Raw genomic sequence first — 19,663 nt, forward strand, 5'->3', positions numbered from 1 at the left:
AAATTTTTCTTAGTTTTCACACATCACAGATTTAAGGCTCCTTCACACCAAGAACGATAACTATAAATATAACGATAACAGCGGCCGATATTCTAAGCGCGCGCTGCAGTTTTGTCGTCTGTCTCTTTAAATGCTCGAGCTCGTTAATGTCTGGCGGATTCTGATTGGCTGTCATTTGTTTTTATCGGTCATCAGTTTCACATCGTTTCTCTGTTCTATTTTCGTTATAATTGTGGTGTGATGCTATTCTTTATTATTTACGATTATCTATATATCGTTATAGTTATCGTCCATTTAGATTGAGTGATGTAAAAAGGTTTTGACAGAATCAAGTATCGACTCAAAAGAATCATTAACCCGCGAATCAGAAGTCTAGACTGTATTTCAAACGTTCATGTCGTTACAGATGAGATAGTCACTATCTATTCAAAGCTGAGTCGTCTTGTAACAGGAGTACCAGTAAAGTCATAACACGTTACGCTAGGTAGAATATTTTGCATGCTTGCTCAGGCGGTACAATTTTCTTGTGTGTGTGTATTGGATGGTTGTCCTCCGAACTAAAATTAGAAGTATCATATTTTTATAGCTGCTGAGCAAACATGAAAAACCCCTCCGTATGCTGTACACATTTTATTTAAAATAAAATCCATTATTTACTCAACTTATTGTATTTGTTAATTCGTTTTATTTAATTTTTAAAATTATTATTTTATATAATTCATTAAATATTCATTAATTTCTGTTGATCACAAGGGATTTTTTTTGTCATTTCATAGATCTATTTCATAATCTTATTTCAGGATAAAAAAAAAAACTTTCCCGCCTTCTAGGTAAAAGAGCCAATCGCTGATTGATAAAGTCATTGCGTCACTGCAGCTGCCGTTAGAAGCTCCGGTTCCCATGAGACACGCGCTTAGGACTGCACATGCGCATTGGCTAGTTTAGCCTGAAAAATAAGCTTTTTTAACGCTATTTGTGCATAAGAAACAACATTTATGGGACAGTTCATGTCAGATTAATTATCTGATAAGTAGCAAATTAATTTACTGTTATTTTTTCATGAAATCTTGCCTCATTTCCGGCCGTTGCTGTTTCCCTTCTAGACACAACCACAAATATGGCCGCCTAGTGAACACTTTCCTTGAGGGACTTTGGTGAAAATCAGGTTCTAATTGTGACGTCAAACCTCTTGTATCATGATAACCTGGTTAGTGAGTGTTGAATATTTTTTTATTGGCACTGACAATGATAAAAATAGAAATATGTATTTTTTTTTAATAGTCAAGATTAAGGAATGTCCCTATTCAAAAACACATTCAGTAAAAATCTCTGTGGAATGTGCTAATCAAATATTTTAGTTTGTGGTTTAAAGATATGCTGTGTTGAATAAAATATGACATTTGTTAACAACTGCATGGCAAAAATAACCTCAAATGATTGACATGACACTCAGCATCTTCATACTACAAGAATAGAGCTTTTATCATCACTCTTGTTCCCTCTTGTGGCAGGTGTGCCGTACTGCAGCTCACAAAAACAAATCACAGAAGCCAGGTCATTTCAAAAATTTATTTACGAACATAATCTCTGAGGAACAACAGCAGTTCTCGCGCTCTCTGTACATGCAAGTGTAGAAAATAACAATTTTGAATTTTTCCTCTCCGTTAAGTTTTTTTTATTTTTTTATTCATTTTTAGTTTCTCGCTTTTTGAATTGCAGGATATCAACACAGCTAAAGGTGAAAGTACTGGATCTTTGACAGCACTGACATAGCATCAACAAACCCCGCCCTCCCATAGCTGCTCCAACAATATGTACACAATTGAACTACATTGTACAAATAAAAAAAGATACATTGTTACATCACCGGCAGCGAGTGCGACACGTCTCGTTGCTGTTAGAATCTCACATTCTACGCAAGTTTAGACTAGTACAAAGAGGAGGGTGCAAAACGTCCTGGAATATTATTTACATCTATGTACAACGTCTCGTTTTACGCATTACAAGAGGAAAATTTACACAGCGGAGACCTTCAAACTCAAACATACCACAGGTGTCAGAAAGATAATAAATAGGTTATTTCTCACTATTTATATAGAGTTCAACATGTGTTAGAGGAGCTCAGATCCATTTCAAGAAGGATCTGTTGGATTTGTGGAAAACAAACGTTTTAAAACAAGGCTTGAAATTGTGGCTATCTATAAATGGAATAATCAGTAATGTGTTATTAGTAGAGGTAATGTGTTGCAGACAGAGGTCAGTGAGTCAACAGGCAAGCATGTGTTTCTGTTGTCCAATCTATGGAAGCTGGTTTCCACCACTGAATAAAAAAAAAAAAAAAAAAAAAAAAAAAAAAAGTATAATTGCGACTTTTTATCTCACAATTCAGACTTTTTTCCCCTCAGAATTGCGATATAAAGTCGCAATTGCGAGTTTTTTCACAGAATTTTTTGTCGCAATTCTGACTTTCTCAAAATTATGTTGCAATTCTGACTTTTTCTCTGAATTTTGAGTTTATATCTTGCAATTCTGACTATAACACGCAATTGCGAGTTATAGGTGCAATCCTGACTTTTTTTCTAAGAAAAAAGTTTCTTATTCTTATTGAGTTTATAACACGCAATTGTAACTTTCTTACAAAAGTGACTTTATATCTCACAATTCTGACTTTATAACTCGCAATTATAAAGTTGCAATTGTGAGTTTTTTCACAGAATTTGTCATCGCAATTCTGACTTTCTCTCAAAATTGTCGCAATTCTGACTTTTTCTCTGAATTTTGAGTTTATATCTCGCAATTCTGACTTTATAACATGCAATTGCGAGATATAGGTGCAATTCTGACTTTTTTCTCTCAGAATTGTTGAAATCTTGACTTTTTCCTCAGGTCTTATTCTTATTGAGTTTATAACACGCAATTGTGACACTTTCTTACAAAAGTGACTTTATATCTCCTGATTCTGACTATTTCTCGCAGTTGTGACTTTATAACTCGCAATTGCGACTTTATATCACAATTCTGACATTATAACTCGCAATTCTGACTTTTTATCTCGCAATTGTGACTTTATATTTCACAATTCTGAGAAAAAAAAGTCAGAATTGTGAGATAAAAAGTCGCAATTACCTTTTCAATTTTTTGTTTAGTGGCGGAAACAAGCTTCCATACCAATCTCATGGTCAGTTAGTCCCAATACAGTATTCAATAAAAAAAATGTAACGAACCTTATGGCTTATGGGCACTGAAGAGTGGAAATCAGTTTATACTTTCTATCACATCACAATTTCAAGCCTTTTAAAATGGAATCAGTTGTGTGGGAACCCAAAAAGCCTTCACCAGGTCAGAGGACAGTGGAAATTCACATATCTTGTAAACAGTAAGTATACAAGGGCTTAGTGATGATACATAAGTCACTAATTCAATTTCATGTGGGGCAAAAAAACAAACAAAAAAATGCACCTAATAACATCAAAAGCACTTGTCTGAAATCAAGGGGTTTTGTTAGAAGAACCACCACGCAACAAAAGAAAGCACTGGAATATGAATGGAAAGCTATTCATTATTATGCACTGTTTGTAGACATTGTGTTCTTCTGCACTGCACAGTACTCACAAAACACCAGGACATGAGTCATCCAAAACAATTACCTGCAGAACTAGTGACACCTGTTGCACCCAGACTCAATGCACACATACACAACTGCGTCATGTGGGATTTTCACAGACTCACAACCACACATGGAAACAAAAGAAAGAAAGAAAGAAAAACACTAGCCTGGATGGTTAAGCAAACATCACACAACCTCACACTGAAGTACAGGCAGGTAATGAGAAAGGGTAAAATATCAAAACACATTTCAAGTTCCCCTCCCCCCGAAAAAAAAAAAAAAAAAAATCTAATAATTAGAAGTTAAAACTCTTTAAAAAACAATTCTCTTGCACTAGTCCCCTCTAGGTTGAATTCGAACATCTAAATGTACTGTAAAGTTTACTCAGATGGTAAAGGACAAAATAAAATCAGAATTGACATTGGTGCATTTTAAAAAAATACTGTAAGGGGAGATTAACAAGGATGTTAAATATGAAAAAACAGTCAGCGAGCCCATGTATACAAATAGTGAGTCCAAGAACGGAAGTGTGTTTTTGTGATCTGTAAAAGTATCATTTCTAAGCGTCAGGCGATTCAAGTCACCTTCAAAGAGTCACACATTAAAAACTCAATTGCTTTGGGACTAAGAGAAGAACTGTAAATGCAATGCATTTCCTTCTATTTGCAGATAAGATTTAGACTCTTACAATATTACAAATAAAACGGAACAAAAGCTGGAATGGAACTAATGAGAGGTGATATCTTATTTCCCAAACTCTTTTAATCGCTAAGATCTTTAAGAACGGTTGTATAGTGCAGAAAAGAGGGTGAGGTGGGAGATTAAAAGAAACTTGCAGTTTCGTGTCTTAATAATGACTGTAACATGAGTAGAGGGCATGACACAAAAAACTCCCATGGTACAATGTGTAATAAATTCAATCATGGGGTGGTTGTATATTTGGAAAGACCCAAATGAAGTAAATCGCGTCCTATCCTACTTCCTATGACTTGTGCGGCTTTAGAAGAAGAAAAAAAAAATAAATCAGAGACGTTAACTGTATAAAGGCATTTTCTTGGTTTATACTTTTTAAAGATATATACTTGTGTAATAAAACGATGAATAATATACCTCTACTATTCTTTAAATAAATCCATAATCACTCTGCTACATCTGGAAACTATGATCGTGGCCCTGACAGAGTAATCAGGAGAGAAATGGTGTTGCCTAATGATGGTGGTGATGACAATCTAGATTTACTTTGACTAGCCTTGGACAGAATCTTTAAAGGGAGTGTTCACTAAAAATTGAAAAATTTTGTCATCATTTACTCACCCTCATGTAGTTCCAAACCTTATGAATTTCTTTGTTCTGCTGAACACGAAATAAGCTATTTTGAAGAATATGGGTAACCAAACACAGTTGATGGGCTTCAATATCTTCCATAGTATGAAAAATAATACTATGGAGGTCAATGGGGTCCAACAACTGTTTGGTTACAAACCTTCAGAATATCTTCTTTTGTATTTCAGCAGAAGAAAGAAATTCATAAAGGTTTGAAACAACTTGAGGGTATGGAAGCTTATTTTCACCACTAAAATAAAAATAAATAAAGGTAATTGCGACTTTATCTCACAAATCGTAATTGTGAGTTTACAACTTTTCTCAGAACTACGAGATTTAAACTCACAATTGTGGGTTATAAAGTCTGAATTGAGTTATAATATAAATCGCATGATATAAAGTTGCACTTTTGACCTTTTTTTTTGCAATTGCGTGTTTATCACGCAATTTTGACCTTAACTTGCAATTCGGAGAATTGCGAGATATAAACTCACAATTGAGTCTTAAATAACGTCAAAATTGCGCAATAAACTCGCAATTGCAAAAAAAAAGTCAGAATTGTGACTCTCACAATTCTGACTTTTTCTTTGCAATTGTGAGTTTATCATGCAATTTTGAACTGAACTTGCGAGATATAATTGCAATTGAATTTTCTCAGAATTGCGAGTTTATCTCTTTTGTAAACTCAATTCTGACTTTATAACTTGCAATTCTGACTTTATAGCTCGAAATTGAGGAAAAAAAAGTCAGAATTGCGAGTTAAAGTCAGACTTTCATGATAAACTCGCAATTGCGAGGAAAAAGTTTCAACTTTCATGGTGGAAACAAGCTTCCATATGAGGGTGAGTTAATGATGCCAGAATTTTCATTTTCGGGTGAACTGTCCCTTTAAGGACTATTGAATGGAAGTCTTGAAAATACTGACGATGTGTTCAACTTTTGGCCCATGGGGATTGAGGGGGGAGGGGGGTGATGGGGGGGGAAGTGCTGCCCGAAAGTGAACTGTACATACAATGATAACTTTTATTCATTTATTTTTTTTTACACTTGACTGAGTGATGTTACAGTACATAAGTTATTTACAACTGTGCAGTAATGTGTGGCAAAATAAATTATCTAGAAGGCAGCGAGAATACATTGGTTAATGATTATAAAAACTGTACATCATTTACGGAATACTTTTTTTTTTTTCAGTTTTCTATTTTTTTTTCCATTAAACTAATGTTGGCTCTGTAGTGTTTCAAGTCACTTCCTCAGAAAGGGAACAATGAAATGCCCGAGTAAAGAAAGACATAAACCAAAAACAAACATAAAAAAAAGAAAAGAAAAACTATAACCTTGTAAGTCCTTGTCTCGTGATTTGTGACAGCAACATTTGCTCTTACATTATTAGTCTTTTTCCTTATGCAGTTGTTTGAAACTGGGCGTGGCTTAGGGACCATCCGTCCATGCGTTTAATCCAGCATTTGGGACCAAACGCACTGTTGTCGCCATGTGAGGCCACTCTAGGTCTCATGCCCCTAAAACTGAACGCAGTCTCTCCTCCCCGCTCTGCTGCCGCCTGTATGCAGCTCCCTGCCCTGAATGTGGGGCTGCATGGGGCGCTTTACAGCAGGAAAGCCACTCTCTCCACTGCTGTAGGCATTGTAGACTCAGGTCCAAACAAGGAGAAGGTATCCTGTCGCACTCTTTTGTGTCTTTTTTGTGCCTGCACATCGAGGTGTTGGCCCTGTTCCGAGTTTTGTGTCCACCACTGTGCCGTCTGTCCCCTTGTTCTGGAGCACATAGGTGGATGAACCTGTCTCAAGCTTTTTGTTTGTTGTAACTGGGGTGGGACAGAGAAAAATGCTGTCCCATGTGTTCGCCCAAATAACCCAAAAACAGGAGGGACAAGGTTCAAAGCAGTTTTGCTTTTTCAAATCCCAAACAAAACCATAAAAACTTGAGGACAAAAGTGCAAGTTGTGTTTTCTCCCGTAAAAAGACGGTTGGTTCCTCCTCGGGCAGAAAAGGATGAGTTTTATGCCATTTACCTTTTTTTCTATATAATATATATTTCTCTCTCTCCTCAAAGAAATCTCCTCAAACCGGCTAGCCCTTACCGAACTTTGTTTGATGTCTCTTTGACAGATGGTTAATATTAGACCGAACTCTCAGAGTCTGAATGTGTGTCGTTGTCACGCAGGCAACAGTACAAAGTCGTCGTTGACGTCGACCATTGGCACATAGAAGGAGGGGACCTCGTTCACACACAGAGATTTGTGTCCAGCAGGGTCCAGCTCCTGTACCTTGAGTTGCCACTCCATCCTCTGCACTGCATTCAGAGCGGCGGCCTCATGCTGCTGCCGCATTAGCAAACACGTCTGTCGGAAGAAAACGCTTATAATTAGACTTTGGAAAATACAAACAACTATTTGCACATTTAAGGCTTAAAATGACTCAAAGACCTAAAAATTGAACCATGCATGCATGGGAGCTCTGCAGATACATCTGAACAGAAATGGATGTCATTCATACATTCTGATTTTATAATGCTAAATATAAGAATTCTATCAATAAGAGTGTCCATTTAACACAAAACTTGTCTCAGGTCCATTTAAAATATGAAAGTAGGGATGTCCCAGTCAAGTTTGTTGTGCCTCTGATCCGAATCATTGAATATAGAGTATCTGCCGATACGGAGTCCCTATCAATACTTGTATTTTCCTAGTGCTTGGTGCACACTTTAAGTACATTACAGTTAAAGATAAAGTCCAAACATTATTTTTGCCAATTTTTTTGCGTTTATTGTGAGAGGATTGTATAGAGTGGACAGGAAGCAAGGTGGGAGAGATAGAGGGGGACGGGATCGGGAAAGGACCACGAGCTGGGACTTGAACTCGGGTCGCCCGAAGCGCAATGGCGCTATCGGCGCTGACAGTGTTGTCACAATTATGAATATGGGCAGAATAATTGCAAAAAAAAAAAGAAAAAAAAAAAAAAGAGTAGATTTAAGGTTGGAAAGCATGAAGCTCGCAGTGTCCGAATGCTGATCTGTCAGTCAAGTCCGAAACAACTTCTCACCTTCATGCGGTCGTACTTATCATCCACATCTTGAATCCAGGAGATAAACTGCCGAGCATTGAAGCGATCCCTCACAGACTTGTTTTCATCCCCCTGGAGATCATGATTTGTTAGAAATGTAATAAAATCTATTCGTAGGCTTTGCAACATCTTTGAGGTGTTCAAACGAAGACTCACCTGGCTTTCTGATGGCATGTTGTAGACTTCAGAATCCAGCAGCATTGTGCAAGCACTAAAAGGAACGGCCTGATTTGCAATTGTTCTTGCTGCTCTGCAATGAACACGCAGCACTTCCTGCTCACAAGATACAATAAGCTTCTCCTGTAAGGGAGCATAAAATCAGAGTGAGACTAGACATCCAACTGATCCATTGATACCCTACGAGCATTCATCTAATCAAGGGACAAGGCTGGTAAACAGTCTTTTGAAATAATCAAGGTCTGCAAGTCACAGTAAGAACATCAGAAGAAAATTAGATGAAATGGGGAGCATGATCATACTGCAATATGCTTACTTAGTCTAAATGTATATTGCAGATAACTTGCTGTTCTATTACACAAAGCCTTTGATTGAATCAAAGGATTTGTGCCGTGTGATCATTGCATCCTAACGGGGTGACTTCTGAAATTAGCTCAGTGATGCATAGAGGGGAGAAAACAGAAAGTGAAAATAGAGAAAGACTAAAGGCAAAGAGTAAGAGTTTACCCTCTCGATGCTGTGCTGCAGTCTTAGTTTTCCTCTCACTGCCTCTTGTTGTCTAAACAGCTCTTTCAAGGGCTCCGACAAAGATGGGGGTGGAGCAATCTAAGATAGTAGGGAAAATAGTCACATCTTGTCATTCTGGATAACTCTGAAATTGAATGACTACTGTTTAGCAGGACATCCATATATCTCAACACTGGAAATGCATTAATGGAGACAATTTGTCTTAACCAAGCATGATGTCCAAAATCTTGCTCCATATAATATATTAAACATCAAATATGTTTTGGTTTTGGGTGTGACCTGTCTCGTCAGAATAATTTATCATGCTTCTGGTTGGGTATTAAGAGTCTTTATGCATTGAACACAAAAATAAAATTCTTACCACTGGAATATGAAGCTTGCTCAGAGGCTTGCCATCAAGTAGATAGGAGCCTGTGTACGTCACGTACTCTGCGTAACACTGGGGAGCTTGAGGTGTTATGTAACACAAAATCTTCCGCTTTTCCTCAATTTTCTTGCGGATCTGAAGGTACTCAAAATAGGGGTTGGATCGGTCACTGTGGTATGGCTCTATCTCGTCCAATTTGATGGCATTCACAATGACTGCCAGAGTCTGCTGGATCATCTCCCGAGTCTGCTTCATTGCAGTGTTCACAAGCTGAACCTGCAACGGTTGCTGGCCTGATTTTGGAAACTTCCTCTTGCGTGGATGTTGGGACTGGTTGTCATCATCCTCAACAGGCCTGCCTTTTGATTTGGTGATTAGTGCAGGTACAGAAGGAGTGGATGTCTGAGCTGTGGTTGAGCTGATGGTCTCTTTCTCCTTTTCTACAGTGACACAAGAAGTGGTCACATTTGTGGTGATTGGTAAGGAGGATACTGAAGAGGTGATGCTTGATGAGCTTAGCGCGGCACTCTGCTTGCTCTGATTGGCCAGCATCTGAGCCTTTTTCCGGGTCATCCTCTGAGGTATTTCCTCAATTTTCTTGGGTGCCTCAGACACTGGTATAGTCACAGACAACTTGGCGGTTGTCTCAAGGGCCTCTGACACTTGGGTGCTGCTAGGCATTGAGACAGCTGGAACCTGAACAGAAGGATGAGGGCTACATGAGGGGCCCAAAGCTACCACAGGATTTTGTCCTAATGAATGTGGTTTTGTGGTGTCTGGTAGTTCCAAATATGGTACCCTAACAGATGGCATCATTGTATCTGGGGTTGTTTCTTTTTGCCTGTATTCATTGTCCTTTTCACTGTCTGTAGAAAACAAATTTCCATTGTTTTCATCCACTTCTTCAAATGCCCCCCTCTCCTCTGGGATTGTTTCTTTCATGGGAGGAACGTCTAGGATGTTCTGAGGCTCTGGCTCCAACTCACACTGCGGTCTATATCCATCCTCGCTTATTGGAGGAACCAAATCCTGACCAGATTCTGTAGGAGGCACAATTGCAGGAGAACAAGACGTTTTGGGCAAACTTGGCAAGTCAACATCCATTATTTCAACATTTTCGCTTGTCTCGATGACTGGAGGTCTTGTCTGAGAAGGTGGAAGCTTGCTCTCTGCAATCTCTGGGGCTGTTATATCAGGGTCCTGCATTTCCTTCTCTTGAAAAGGAAGCTCTGGTATAGAGAAGGGACCCATGTCATCCATTTCATCAGCTGCACCAGGGAATGGATCTGCCCATGAAACAACAGGTTCTTGGATGACTGGTGGGGCTACAGACATGCAGTTCTCTGCAGCATAGGTGGGAGACTCTTGCCTATTGTCTTTCATCATACATGGGGGCTCTAGGTCCATTTGTGCTTCCTCAGGGTTTGGTTTGCAATCAGTGAAGAAAGTTTCTAGTTGAGGTGATTCTGACTCCAATGCCTCTGTTACAGGTCTTTCTGGTGATGAAATGTCTTCCACTGTGTCTTTGTGGAGCTCATAATGAGAGTCAGATATTTGTGATGGACAGTATGCTCTGGAATAAGAGTGAGGTGGTGTCACGGGCATTACACTTGGGATATGCTGCATTTCACAATCGGAGTGTGAATATGGACTGCTAATCTTTGACACAGCTGCCTCAACCTCTCTGTAACTCTCATTAGGTGATTTCATGATCACTTCTGAATTCCAGCCTAAGGACTGATCACATGAATTTTCCATGTAGTTGTCTTGCGGATGGGTTGGTGTTGTGGGAATTTCATCAGGATCTCTTCTATCTGGACATTCAAGCCAAGCCTTTTTGTCAGATTCCTCAATCCCGAGTGCGTACGTGGGATCGTTTCTCGACTGGATGGACTCTTCTGCAGCGTGGTGACCTTCTGTGCCATCCTCAACAAAATCATCTTCCTCCTCATCCTCTTCTTGCTCTTCAACAACAGGAGGCAAGTAGTCACTCACACTGACAGGGTGAGCTGGCATTAGAACAGGTCCACTCTGCTGTGGCTCTGAGAGATCATCAATATCCATGGGAGGCAGGGCAGCAGGGGCTGGAGTTGGAGGAGCAGCTATATCCAGACAAGGCTCCTGGGGTTCAGGTCTATGGACTGGAGTTGAAGGCTTCATTAGATAGTTGTTATAGACACTCCCCAAGTGTTCACTGCCATCGTTGATGGAATTTACAGTAGGCGCTTCATCTGGTACTTTATCATGTTGTGATAGGTCAGGCCGTGGAGACATCATGTCAATAGGGGGTGAAAAGTATGCTGGGGAAAGGCAATTAAGTCTGTCAGCTGCAATCTTGTCCTCAGTAAGATGTGAGGCTGAAGACTCAAATGCTGTGCCTTCTGGTATATGTTGTTGTCGTAAAAACTTTTCTGCCTCTACTTTGAACTCACTCTCAAGTGGTCTTCTGACATCAGAGGTGACAGAGCGACTCACAAGGGGTAATTGCATGTTCTTCGCTGGTGTTATGCATGTTCCCTCCTGGAAGTTATTTGATGAGTTGGAATATCTATCAAAGAAGGAAGGGGAGCAGGCATTCATGGACATAGTGGTGGCCGAGGAATTCTGACAGTCAAGACCATCAAATATGATATCAGGATAGTCCTCTGCACTGCAGGATGGAGTGCGTGGAGTTTGCATGACTTCCTCATAGCTTGGACACGAGATCACAGATGTTGGGGTGGGGACACCTGTTGGTCTGTTCTGGTCAGGTCTTGGAGATGCAGGAAGACTTTCCTTCATTTGGTGGCCAGCAAGCCAGTCTTTTGAGTTCTGACTGTCCATAGGTATTGGCTTTCTATCAGGTGACATCATTTGGGTTGGAAGGACAATATCTTTCTTTTTTTCTTTCAAAGCACTTTCCACTGAACCAGGTTTTTTGGAAATTTCACTGCGGTTCTTCTTCACTTCTTCATTTGATTTAGGTTTATCTTTGAGTTTTGGGTCACCTGACCGATGCCTCAGTTTTTCCATCTGTTTCATTCTTTCTTTGTGTCTCTTATGGCGCTCTTCAATCTCTTGATCTTTTAAACTAAGCATTTTGCCAAAACTTGTTAGTCTGAGATCACCATCAACCAAAAGCTTTTCACGAGGGCGGTTGTCCTTTCGAGTTGTCTCTTTTGACTGGCTGAATTTGTCATTCTCATCTTTGACCTTTGCTTTGAGATCTTTGTCCATGATATCTTTATTCCTCTCCTTATTTTTCCCATCAAATTTAGAGCTGTCTTCTTTAGATTTATCTTTAAGACTTGTGACTTGAGTGTTTTCCTTCATTCCAGATTTTTGTTCTTCTTTTGAGTGTCTGAAGGACCCAAATCCATCTGAATATTTATGCTTTTCCTCTTTCACTTTTTCCTTGTGTTTCTCTTTCTTCTTTTTGTCTTTTATTTTCTCACTGTTAATGACACTATTTGTCTTGTCTTTTTTGGACATCTCCTTCTCAAACTCCAGAGTCTTTTCCAAGTCATCCTCACCATCAACTTTGGAACTATACGGAAAAGTGTAAGGGTCAGCCTCCAAAGGCATGGGTTCTTTGTCAAAGGGCAAGCTTTCCCTGCGACCATAGGATTCTCTGATCTCCTCTGACTTATCTTTTTTATCCCCCTTTTCTTTCTTGACTTTCTCCTTTTCTTTGTCATGACTCTTTTTGGATGATGAAGACGAGGAATGTCTATGCCTCTCTTTCTCTCTGAACTTATCCTGTGGATTAGAGATGGATAGTGACTCTCTTCTCTCCTCGGACATGTCAGGTATGCTGATGTTGGAGGAATCATAAAAGCTGCTTAGAACAGGCTCATGACCTCTGTCTGTGAAACTGTCTGATGAAATTTCACTATTTCTATCATTGGAATCATCTTTATAATCATTCATTGCCTCTTCCTCAAGTTTCTCCAACAAGGATTTCTCATTTTCACCACTCCCCTTTGAGAGTTTTCTGTCTTTTAAGTGCTCTACCTTGTCTTTGTATTTGTTTTTGCTCTTTTCTTCACTGACGTCTTTCTTGTCAAGAAGTTTCTGCTTGCTTTTCTTTTCTTGATTCGAATCCACAGATGCTCTGTCCTTACGTTCCTTGTGTTTTGTGTCAGTTGAATCTTTGTCCTTTTTATCTTTGTGTTTTTCCATGGAGGCTTTCCTCTCTTTTCCAGCATCAAATGTTGCCTTCTCCTTTTTCTTATCTTTATGTTCCTTTTCCTTTTGTTTTTCTGTGGAATGTGTTTTCCCCTCAGAGTATTTCTTATGTTTATCTGTTTGGAAATTATCCATTTCATCTCTGTCTGGTGTGGAATCTTTCCTGTGAGAATCTGATAGTCCAAGAGAGTCACTTAATTTTGCAACACCCCCATTATAGTTGTCATCTTCATCTTCACTCTCATCTGTAAAAATATCTGCAATTGTATACCATGTCTTCTCTCTCACCTTTTCAGGTTTTCTCTCCTCTTTCTTAAACTCCAGGAAATCTTTTTCTCTGTCAGCATGTTTGTCCTGGGATGTCTTTTCTTTCTTATCTTTATTCTGTTCAGATGACATCTTCCTTTCTTTGTCCTTGATATGAGAATCTTTATGCTTTTCTTTAGCCCCATCCCGCTTGTCTTTGGGGGCCCGTTCTAGATCTTTCTCTTTCATTGATCTATCAATTGAGTTTTTCTCAGGTTTCTCTTTTTCCTGGTCCAAATTTCTGTCCTTAGGCTTGTCCTTGTGTTTTTCTCCTTTGGACTTCTCTTTCTTTTCCACACCATCCATTTTCTTCTCCCTTTCCTTTCCAGAGTGGTTCCTCTCTCTGGGGTCAGACTTACAAGTTGTTTCATTCTCTGGTTTTTCTTTAAAGAAGGCCTCACTCCCATAGTCGTCTCTCAAAGATTCTTGTTTTGTTTTGGAGTCTTTCCGTTCTTTAGTAAACTCATAGGAATCTTTTCTGTCTCTGCTGCCATCCACAGAATCCTTCTCTTTCTTCTCTTTGACACCCTCTGTTGATTCTTTGCGTTTCTTCTCCTTTTCTACCGACTGACCAGAATTAAACTTTTGTTTGTCTGTCCAGTCTTTTTTCTTTTCAGTAATCTTTTCAGAGGATTCCTTGTCTTTCTTCTTTGATGCAGGTTCCTTTTCAGGACGCTTATCTCCATGATCTAGCTTTTTATCCTTGACTTTATTTTCCTTCCTTCGGTCCCTGCTTTCCTCCTTCACTGTTTCTACAATTAACTTGACCGCATTATTTGATTTATATTCTTTTACAGGGGCGTCCCAGCTGTCATCTTCATAAAGCGAACTGTCAGAAGACATGTCTGACTGCCACCGATCATGGGGGTCATCTGATGCACTCATTTTGGTTTCCTCTAGTAAGTGATTTTTTAAGTCATAGTCTTCATAATCAGGTTCCTCCTTGATGTTTTTATCCCTCTTAGACTTTTCCTTCTCTTCTTTTATGCTTTTCTCAGATTTAAAATGTTTGTCTTCTTTTTGTTCATTCTTCTTGTCAATTTTAAGAGATTTGTCCTTAGACTTTTTCTTTTTATCATCTTTATGGGCTTTCTGCTTCTCCTCCTTTGCCTTGTCTTTGTCTTTTATACTTCTCTCCTTCTCAGTCTTCAAAGGTTTGTCCCTCTCTTCTTTGCTCACCTTCTCCTTGTTTGACTCCTTTGTCTTCTTTGACCTCTCTTCTTTGATCACCCTTTGAGTTTCTTTACCTGGCCAGTCCTTGTCTTCAGATTTACCTTTAGACAGTCTGTCTTCCTTCTTAAAATGATCTTTCTCATGTTTGGAAAGTTTGACCCTATTTTCAGAAGGTGACTCTGTCTCAACAATTAGCGATTTCTGCCGTGTATCATCAAAGTCAAAAGAAAAGCTCTTGACAAACTTTTCATTCATGTCTTGACTCAACACCACACTTGGAGCCTTATCTTTTTCCTTACTTTTGTGTTTGTGTTTCACTTTGTGTTTCTTCAACACCTTTCCATCTTTGTCCGTTTTAGAAATGGCTCCATCTGTGTTTGAGTTCTTGTAAAACTCAGAGTTCTTTTTGTCTACTGCACTGGCATGTGTGTTGTTTTTCTTTCGGTTATCTTGCGCTTTCTTTTTCACCTGTTTCACAGACTCAACGCTGGAGTCGGCAGACGAGTAGTCTGACTCGCTGGACAGCCTCGTTCTGACCGAGTCCGAGAGGGAGCTGACATCATCTGACCATGTTGGAGAGGACACAGTCTTCCAGCCATCTGTCCTCCACTGCTTTGGGTGCTGCTCTGCCAGAGATTGTGTGTGTTTCTGTGAGCTCAGACTCCCATGCGAGGACGACGAAGAGACTGACAGAGAGCTAAAGACAGAGGGGTCTTTAAGGCTCAAAGTAGAAGAGTCCTTTACACAATTTGCACTCTGCATGGATCCTTTGTCGTCCTCACTCTCCAGGTCCCCAATCTCAGAGTCTGAGGTGCAGAACTTACCAAAGCGCACCTCCTTGCTAACATTATTTTTTGTCTCCTTCTTCCTTTTCTTCTTGACTTTACTTTTCTCTTTTTGCTGCTTGGAGCTCAGCGACGTCGATTCCCGGCTCTTTGCGTTGGTCTGAGGTGCAGGTTGCCTTGGTGTGGTCGTGGGCGTGAAACACAACGTCCTGTCGTCTTCATCCGAGCTGTTGCTGTCCGATAGGATCCTGCGCACAGCCTTCTTTGGTGTTAGCGAGTTGCTTTTGGAATAGGTTTTAACCTCCATCTTGGGTATGGAGATAAAGTTGTTTGTCTTGCTGACGGGATCCTTACGGAACTCTTTCTTGAGCAGATGCTTGTCGTCCACAGGTGGGACACGCTCCTCCTCATCATCCTCGTCAAACTCGTACTCATCCTTGACTGGAGTGGTGATAGATTTGGGTGGGTCCATGCCCTTCCCTTTTAATTTTAAGCCCTTCTCAAACTCTGAGTCTGTATTATTGCCATCAACAGAGCTCGATGGGGCAAATGATGGGGCATCTTCCTCTTCAGAAGAATCTGCTGAGATGCAAAAAAATTCTTATTATTAACATGTTGTACACATTTCCTGCACTTTCTGAAATATATATAAACACACAAGAATTTCATGACACACACCTGAAGAACTCTCCTCACTGGAGGTGTAAGTGCCTTTTCCCAGCAACAGATTAAGCATTGTTTGTGAACTTGCCACTTTTAATGGTGTCTCTCCTCTTCTGTTGCTTTGACAAGGATCCCCTCCATACCGTAACAGCAGCTTCACAACCTACAAAACCAGAATATGGGTGTCAGTGTCTATCAAGATACCCTCCGTCCCCAAAAAAGTGGAATGTCTGTGTTGAGGTACTTACTTTGAGATGGCCATTGTTAGACGCATCATGAAGAGGCGTGTCATCATCCAGGCCCTTGGTGTTAACCTCGGCCCCGGCTGCCAGCAGCTGCTTGGCCACATCATAATACCCTCTGTTACACGCCTCATGCAGTGCGGTCCAGCCTAAAACAAAAACCATTACATTTATTAATAAAAAGCTTTCTATTATGTCTGCTCATCTACATCATGGAAAGAATTTCATGAGCATTTTAACAGGATCAAAATAGCAATCACCTAATATCCTATTCAATTTCCACAGCATGTTACAGGACTGAAGTGGAAGTCAGGTGATCTCTAATGGCTGCCCTTACCTGCAAAGTCTTTTACATTCACGTCAGCCCCCTCGTTGATGAGCTCCTTTATGCGGCGTGCCTCCCCACGTATGGCTGCCCGGTGCAGCCGTGTTTCACCCCTCTCATTCCGCTTGTTAACTTTGTCTTTGGTTTTTGAGGCAGAGTTTGGTGTTCCCTTCTGACCCAGACTTGACTGTGACTGATGCTTTGGTGTTGTGTCTGAATGAAAACGTAAGTATTAACAGTAAAATTACAGAAGTGGTTCTCAACTGGCTGGGGTCCACTAGAGGGCCTCAGCAAACTTCAAAAGGGGCCAACAAGATGATTCAAAATTATTTTAAATAAGACAAAACTAATTTAAAAGATTTGACAGGACAGCATAGACAAGACAGGAAACGATAGAGAGAGAAAACGGGAACAGAATCGGCAAAGGACCTCAAGTTAGGACTCAAACTCGGGTTGCCTGAGGCACAGCCATATTTCTGAGAGCTGTCCATAAGGCTGTCAAAGGCCTTCAAATATTATCTTGGATAATGGAGGGCCTACACTCTAAAAAATCCTGGGTTATTTTTTCTACCCAAGTCCTGGGTTGAGCCTTTTGGGTCATTATTTTGGGTTATTTTTTCAGTGTATTTTTCAGCTCCTGGGTTAGACGTAACAACCCAGTGTTAGGGTAGATTTTGTGTTACCCAGCTCCGTCAAATTGGTGCATATCTGCGGTAAAATTCAGGTTTGTGTACATTTTATTTTATCTATGAATTCGGTATTGTGCTGTATATCATTTAATTTTATGCAAAGCAACATACAGGGGCACAATGTGAGTCGCCTAAACAAGTGTTGCGTCTGTCTTTTCGCATGATGGAAATGCCTGATGCTTGAATAAATTGTTTTGATTTTATCCAAAAATATACAGAATATAAATACTTAGGATGTTAAAATATGTTCTCAGAACTCTACACTGTTTGTTTATGGACAGGTTATAGAGTCAGTCACAGGATATTTCGGCTACGAGTGAAACGCAGGGAGGTGGCCTGAAGTTAGAAGTTCCCCCGCATAACATGATACAAGCTCCGGCACGAGATCCAGCACCGTAGCGGTGGAAATGGGACAACAGAGACTGGTCGATTACACTTGAATTACTTCTAAATTCAGTTTAAGTTTTACTTCTAGTATTTGTTAAATGAGCTTAAATGTAGGCAATATGAATAAAAAAAATGATATAAAATATGCTATACTATAAAATATAATCGAAAATAAAGGAATTATCATGCAAACCAGTGGTTGCGTGGAGTATTTTTAAAAAGTTGAGAGGATTTAAGTTAATCTGTAAACATTAATTCATGCATAAAGCGAAAAAATAATAAAATAAGCTAGTATTATAGTAAACATGAATCAACTCATTATGCTGGGTTAAATAAACAACCCAATTTGCTGGGTAAAATTAACCTAACATGTGTTCTGTCCTATATTTACCCAGCCATTGGGTTGTTTTTAAATCAGTGTTTTTAGAGTGTTGGAGTCAAAAAGATTGAGAACCACTGACCATGAGCAGCTGACCTGAGTATTATTTGCTCTGACCTCTAGGTGGCGCTCTTATACAACAAACATGAGAAATGGACAACTTCAGCCTGTGCCAATTTGCGCCTTCTGGCTGTCACACATCTTTCACTGAATTACACAATTTTAACTGAATTTCACCCCTTGGATTTGGATGAAATTGTCATCAACAAAATGAAAGCACACTGAATCAAAAAAACTACTATGTAAACAAGGAAATGTATTCTACAAGGAAAAGACTTTCTACAGCTACACTAAATCACTATTTTCAGGCACTTACATTCAGAACAAACTAAAGAGTGTGCACAACAATAGCTGGCATGCAAAAGTGCTCTGTAAGGGTGGGGTTAGGGGCATTTCCTGTAGTCTTTTGTTTTGGAAAAATAAACCTGGTGAGCTACTTGAACAGGAGCTAAATTTGAGTAAATCTAATAGAGACATGCATACTAGAAATAAGAAATAACCTCAAGCATGGAATACCATTGGTTTAGCTTAGAAAACAAACTGTCAATGGACCTTTGAAATAAACGCAATGCGCTTCAACATTAGACTGCAATACCACATGAGCCAATTCAATCAAATCTGAACAATTCATATTGGAACAGCACAACCAGGTCCCTTGATGCTCTATCAACAGTCCTGGAGGGCTGATGAACAACAGTGGATTAAGATTGCAGAGGTTCATTTCGCTGAAGTAATGGAAATTGATGAGGGTTATCTTGTTTAATTGAATTCTAATTAAGTGCTGTGGTGTGTGTTTAAATGAAGCATAGCGTGAGAGTCCAGCGGGGACAGTGGAAGCTACTGAAGCTGCTGGCCCCCCTCCTGTTTGCGGCCCCCGAGACGTGGCGCCCATGACAAACACGCACCTGGACTGTTTACGGACTCCTCCGCCGTCATCTGCATGAGAAGAGCCACCTGCTGCCGCTCTGAGAGGGGGTACCCGGCCCGGATCCCTGGCATGCCCATCCCAAACGGCAGGCCTGACTTCCTGGTGTTAGTGGGCTCTTTTTTAATGCGCTTCCGCTCTGGACCTTGTTTTTCTGTTGAGGAGAAAACAGGGGCATGTTAACTCTAAAACCAGCCTGTGAACAGACACAATTTGGTTTTGTGACCTCCACAGTCCGTCTAAGTAAGCTAGCACAAGTTGATATGCATTAAAGTGCATTGCCATCCTTAGTAGCCTGAAGGTCAAGTGAAACCTTGGGTGGATTCCCAGCTGCTCAGCCCATGTGAAAGCCTGCTGGTGGCAGCAGCCATAGTGTTAGATTACCCAAAAGCCTCATGGGGAGGGAGGGGCCCTCAGTTGCCAGTCTAGTGTGTGTGTGTGTATGTGTGTGTTTCTTTAAGGCTATGACTTGGCAGC

At 40.1% G+C, this 19,663-nt stretch overlaps 1 protein-coding gene across 5 annotated transcripts in view; it reads right to left on the reverse strand.

Annotated features, from left to right (window-relative positions):
- Positions 1-1,555: 1,555 nt before the first annotated feature.
- Positions 1,556-19,663, reverse strand: part of ankrd11 (ankyrin repeat domain 11) — a 120,545-nt gene continuing 102,437 nt past the window's right edge. For 2 of the 5 annotated variants that reach the window (XM_051901047.1, XM_051901048.1), the window contains 8 exons: positions 19,167-19,340; positions 16,759-16,959; positions 16,428-16,570; positions 16,195-16,342; positions 9,080-16,098; positions 8,698-8,796; positions 7,993-8,313; positions 1,556-7,292 (listed from right to left, as the gene is read on the reverse strand). In XM_051901047.1, coding sequence (XP_051757007.1) covers positions 7,107-7,292; positions 7,993-8,313; positions 8,698-8,796; positions 9,080-16,098; positions 16,195-16,342; positions 16,428-16,570; positions 16,759-16,959; positions 19,167-19,340 — 8,291 coding nt within the window. In that variant the 3' untranslated portion in view covers positions 1,556-7,106. The remainder of the gene's footprint in view (positions 7,293-7,992; positions 8,314-8,697; positions 8,797-9,079; positions 16,099-16,194; positions 16,343-16,427; positions 16,571-16,758; positions 16,960-19,166; positions 19,341-19,663) is intronic. The other 3 variants (XM_051901051.1, XM_051901050.1, XM_051901049.1) reach the window with 3 other exon arrangements.

The sequence above is a fragment of the Ctenopharyngodon idella genome, chromosome 7 (genome assembly GCF_019924925.1).
Source record: "Ctenopharyngodon idella isolate HZGC_01 chromosome 7, HZGC01, whole genome shotgun sequence".
Lineage (NCBI taxonomy): Eukaryota > Metazoa > Chordata > Actinopteri > Cypriniformes > Xenocyprididae > Ctenopharyngodon > Ctenopharyngodon idella.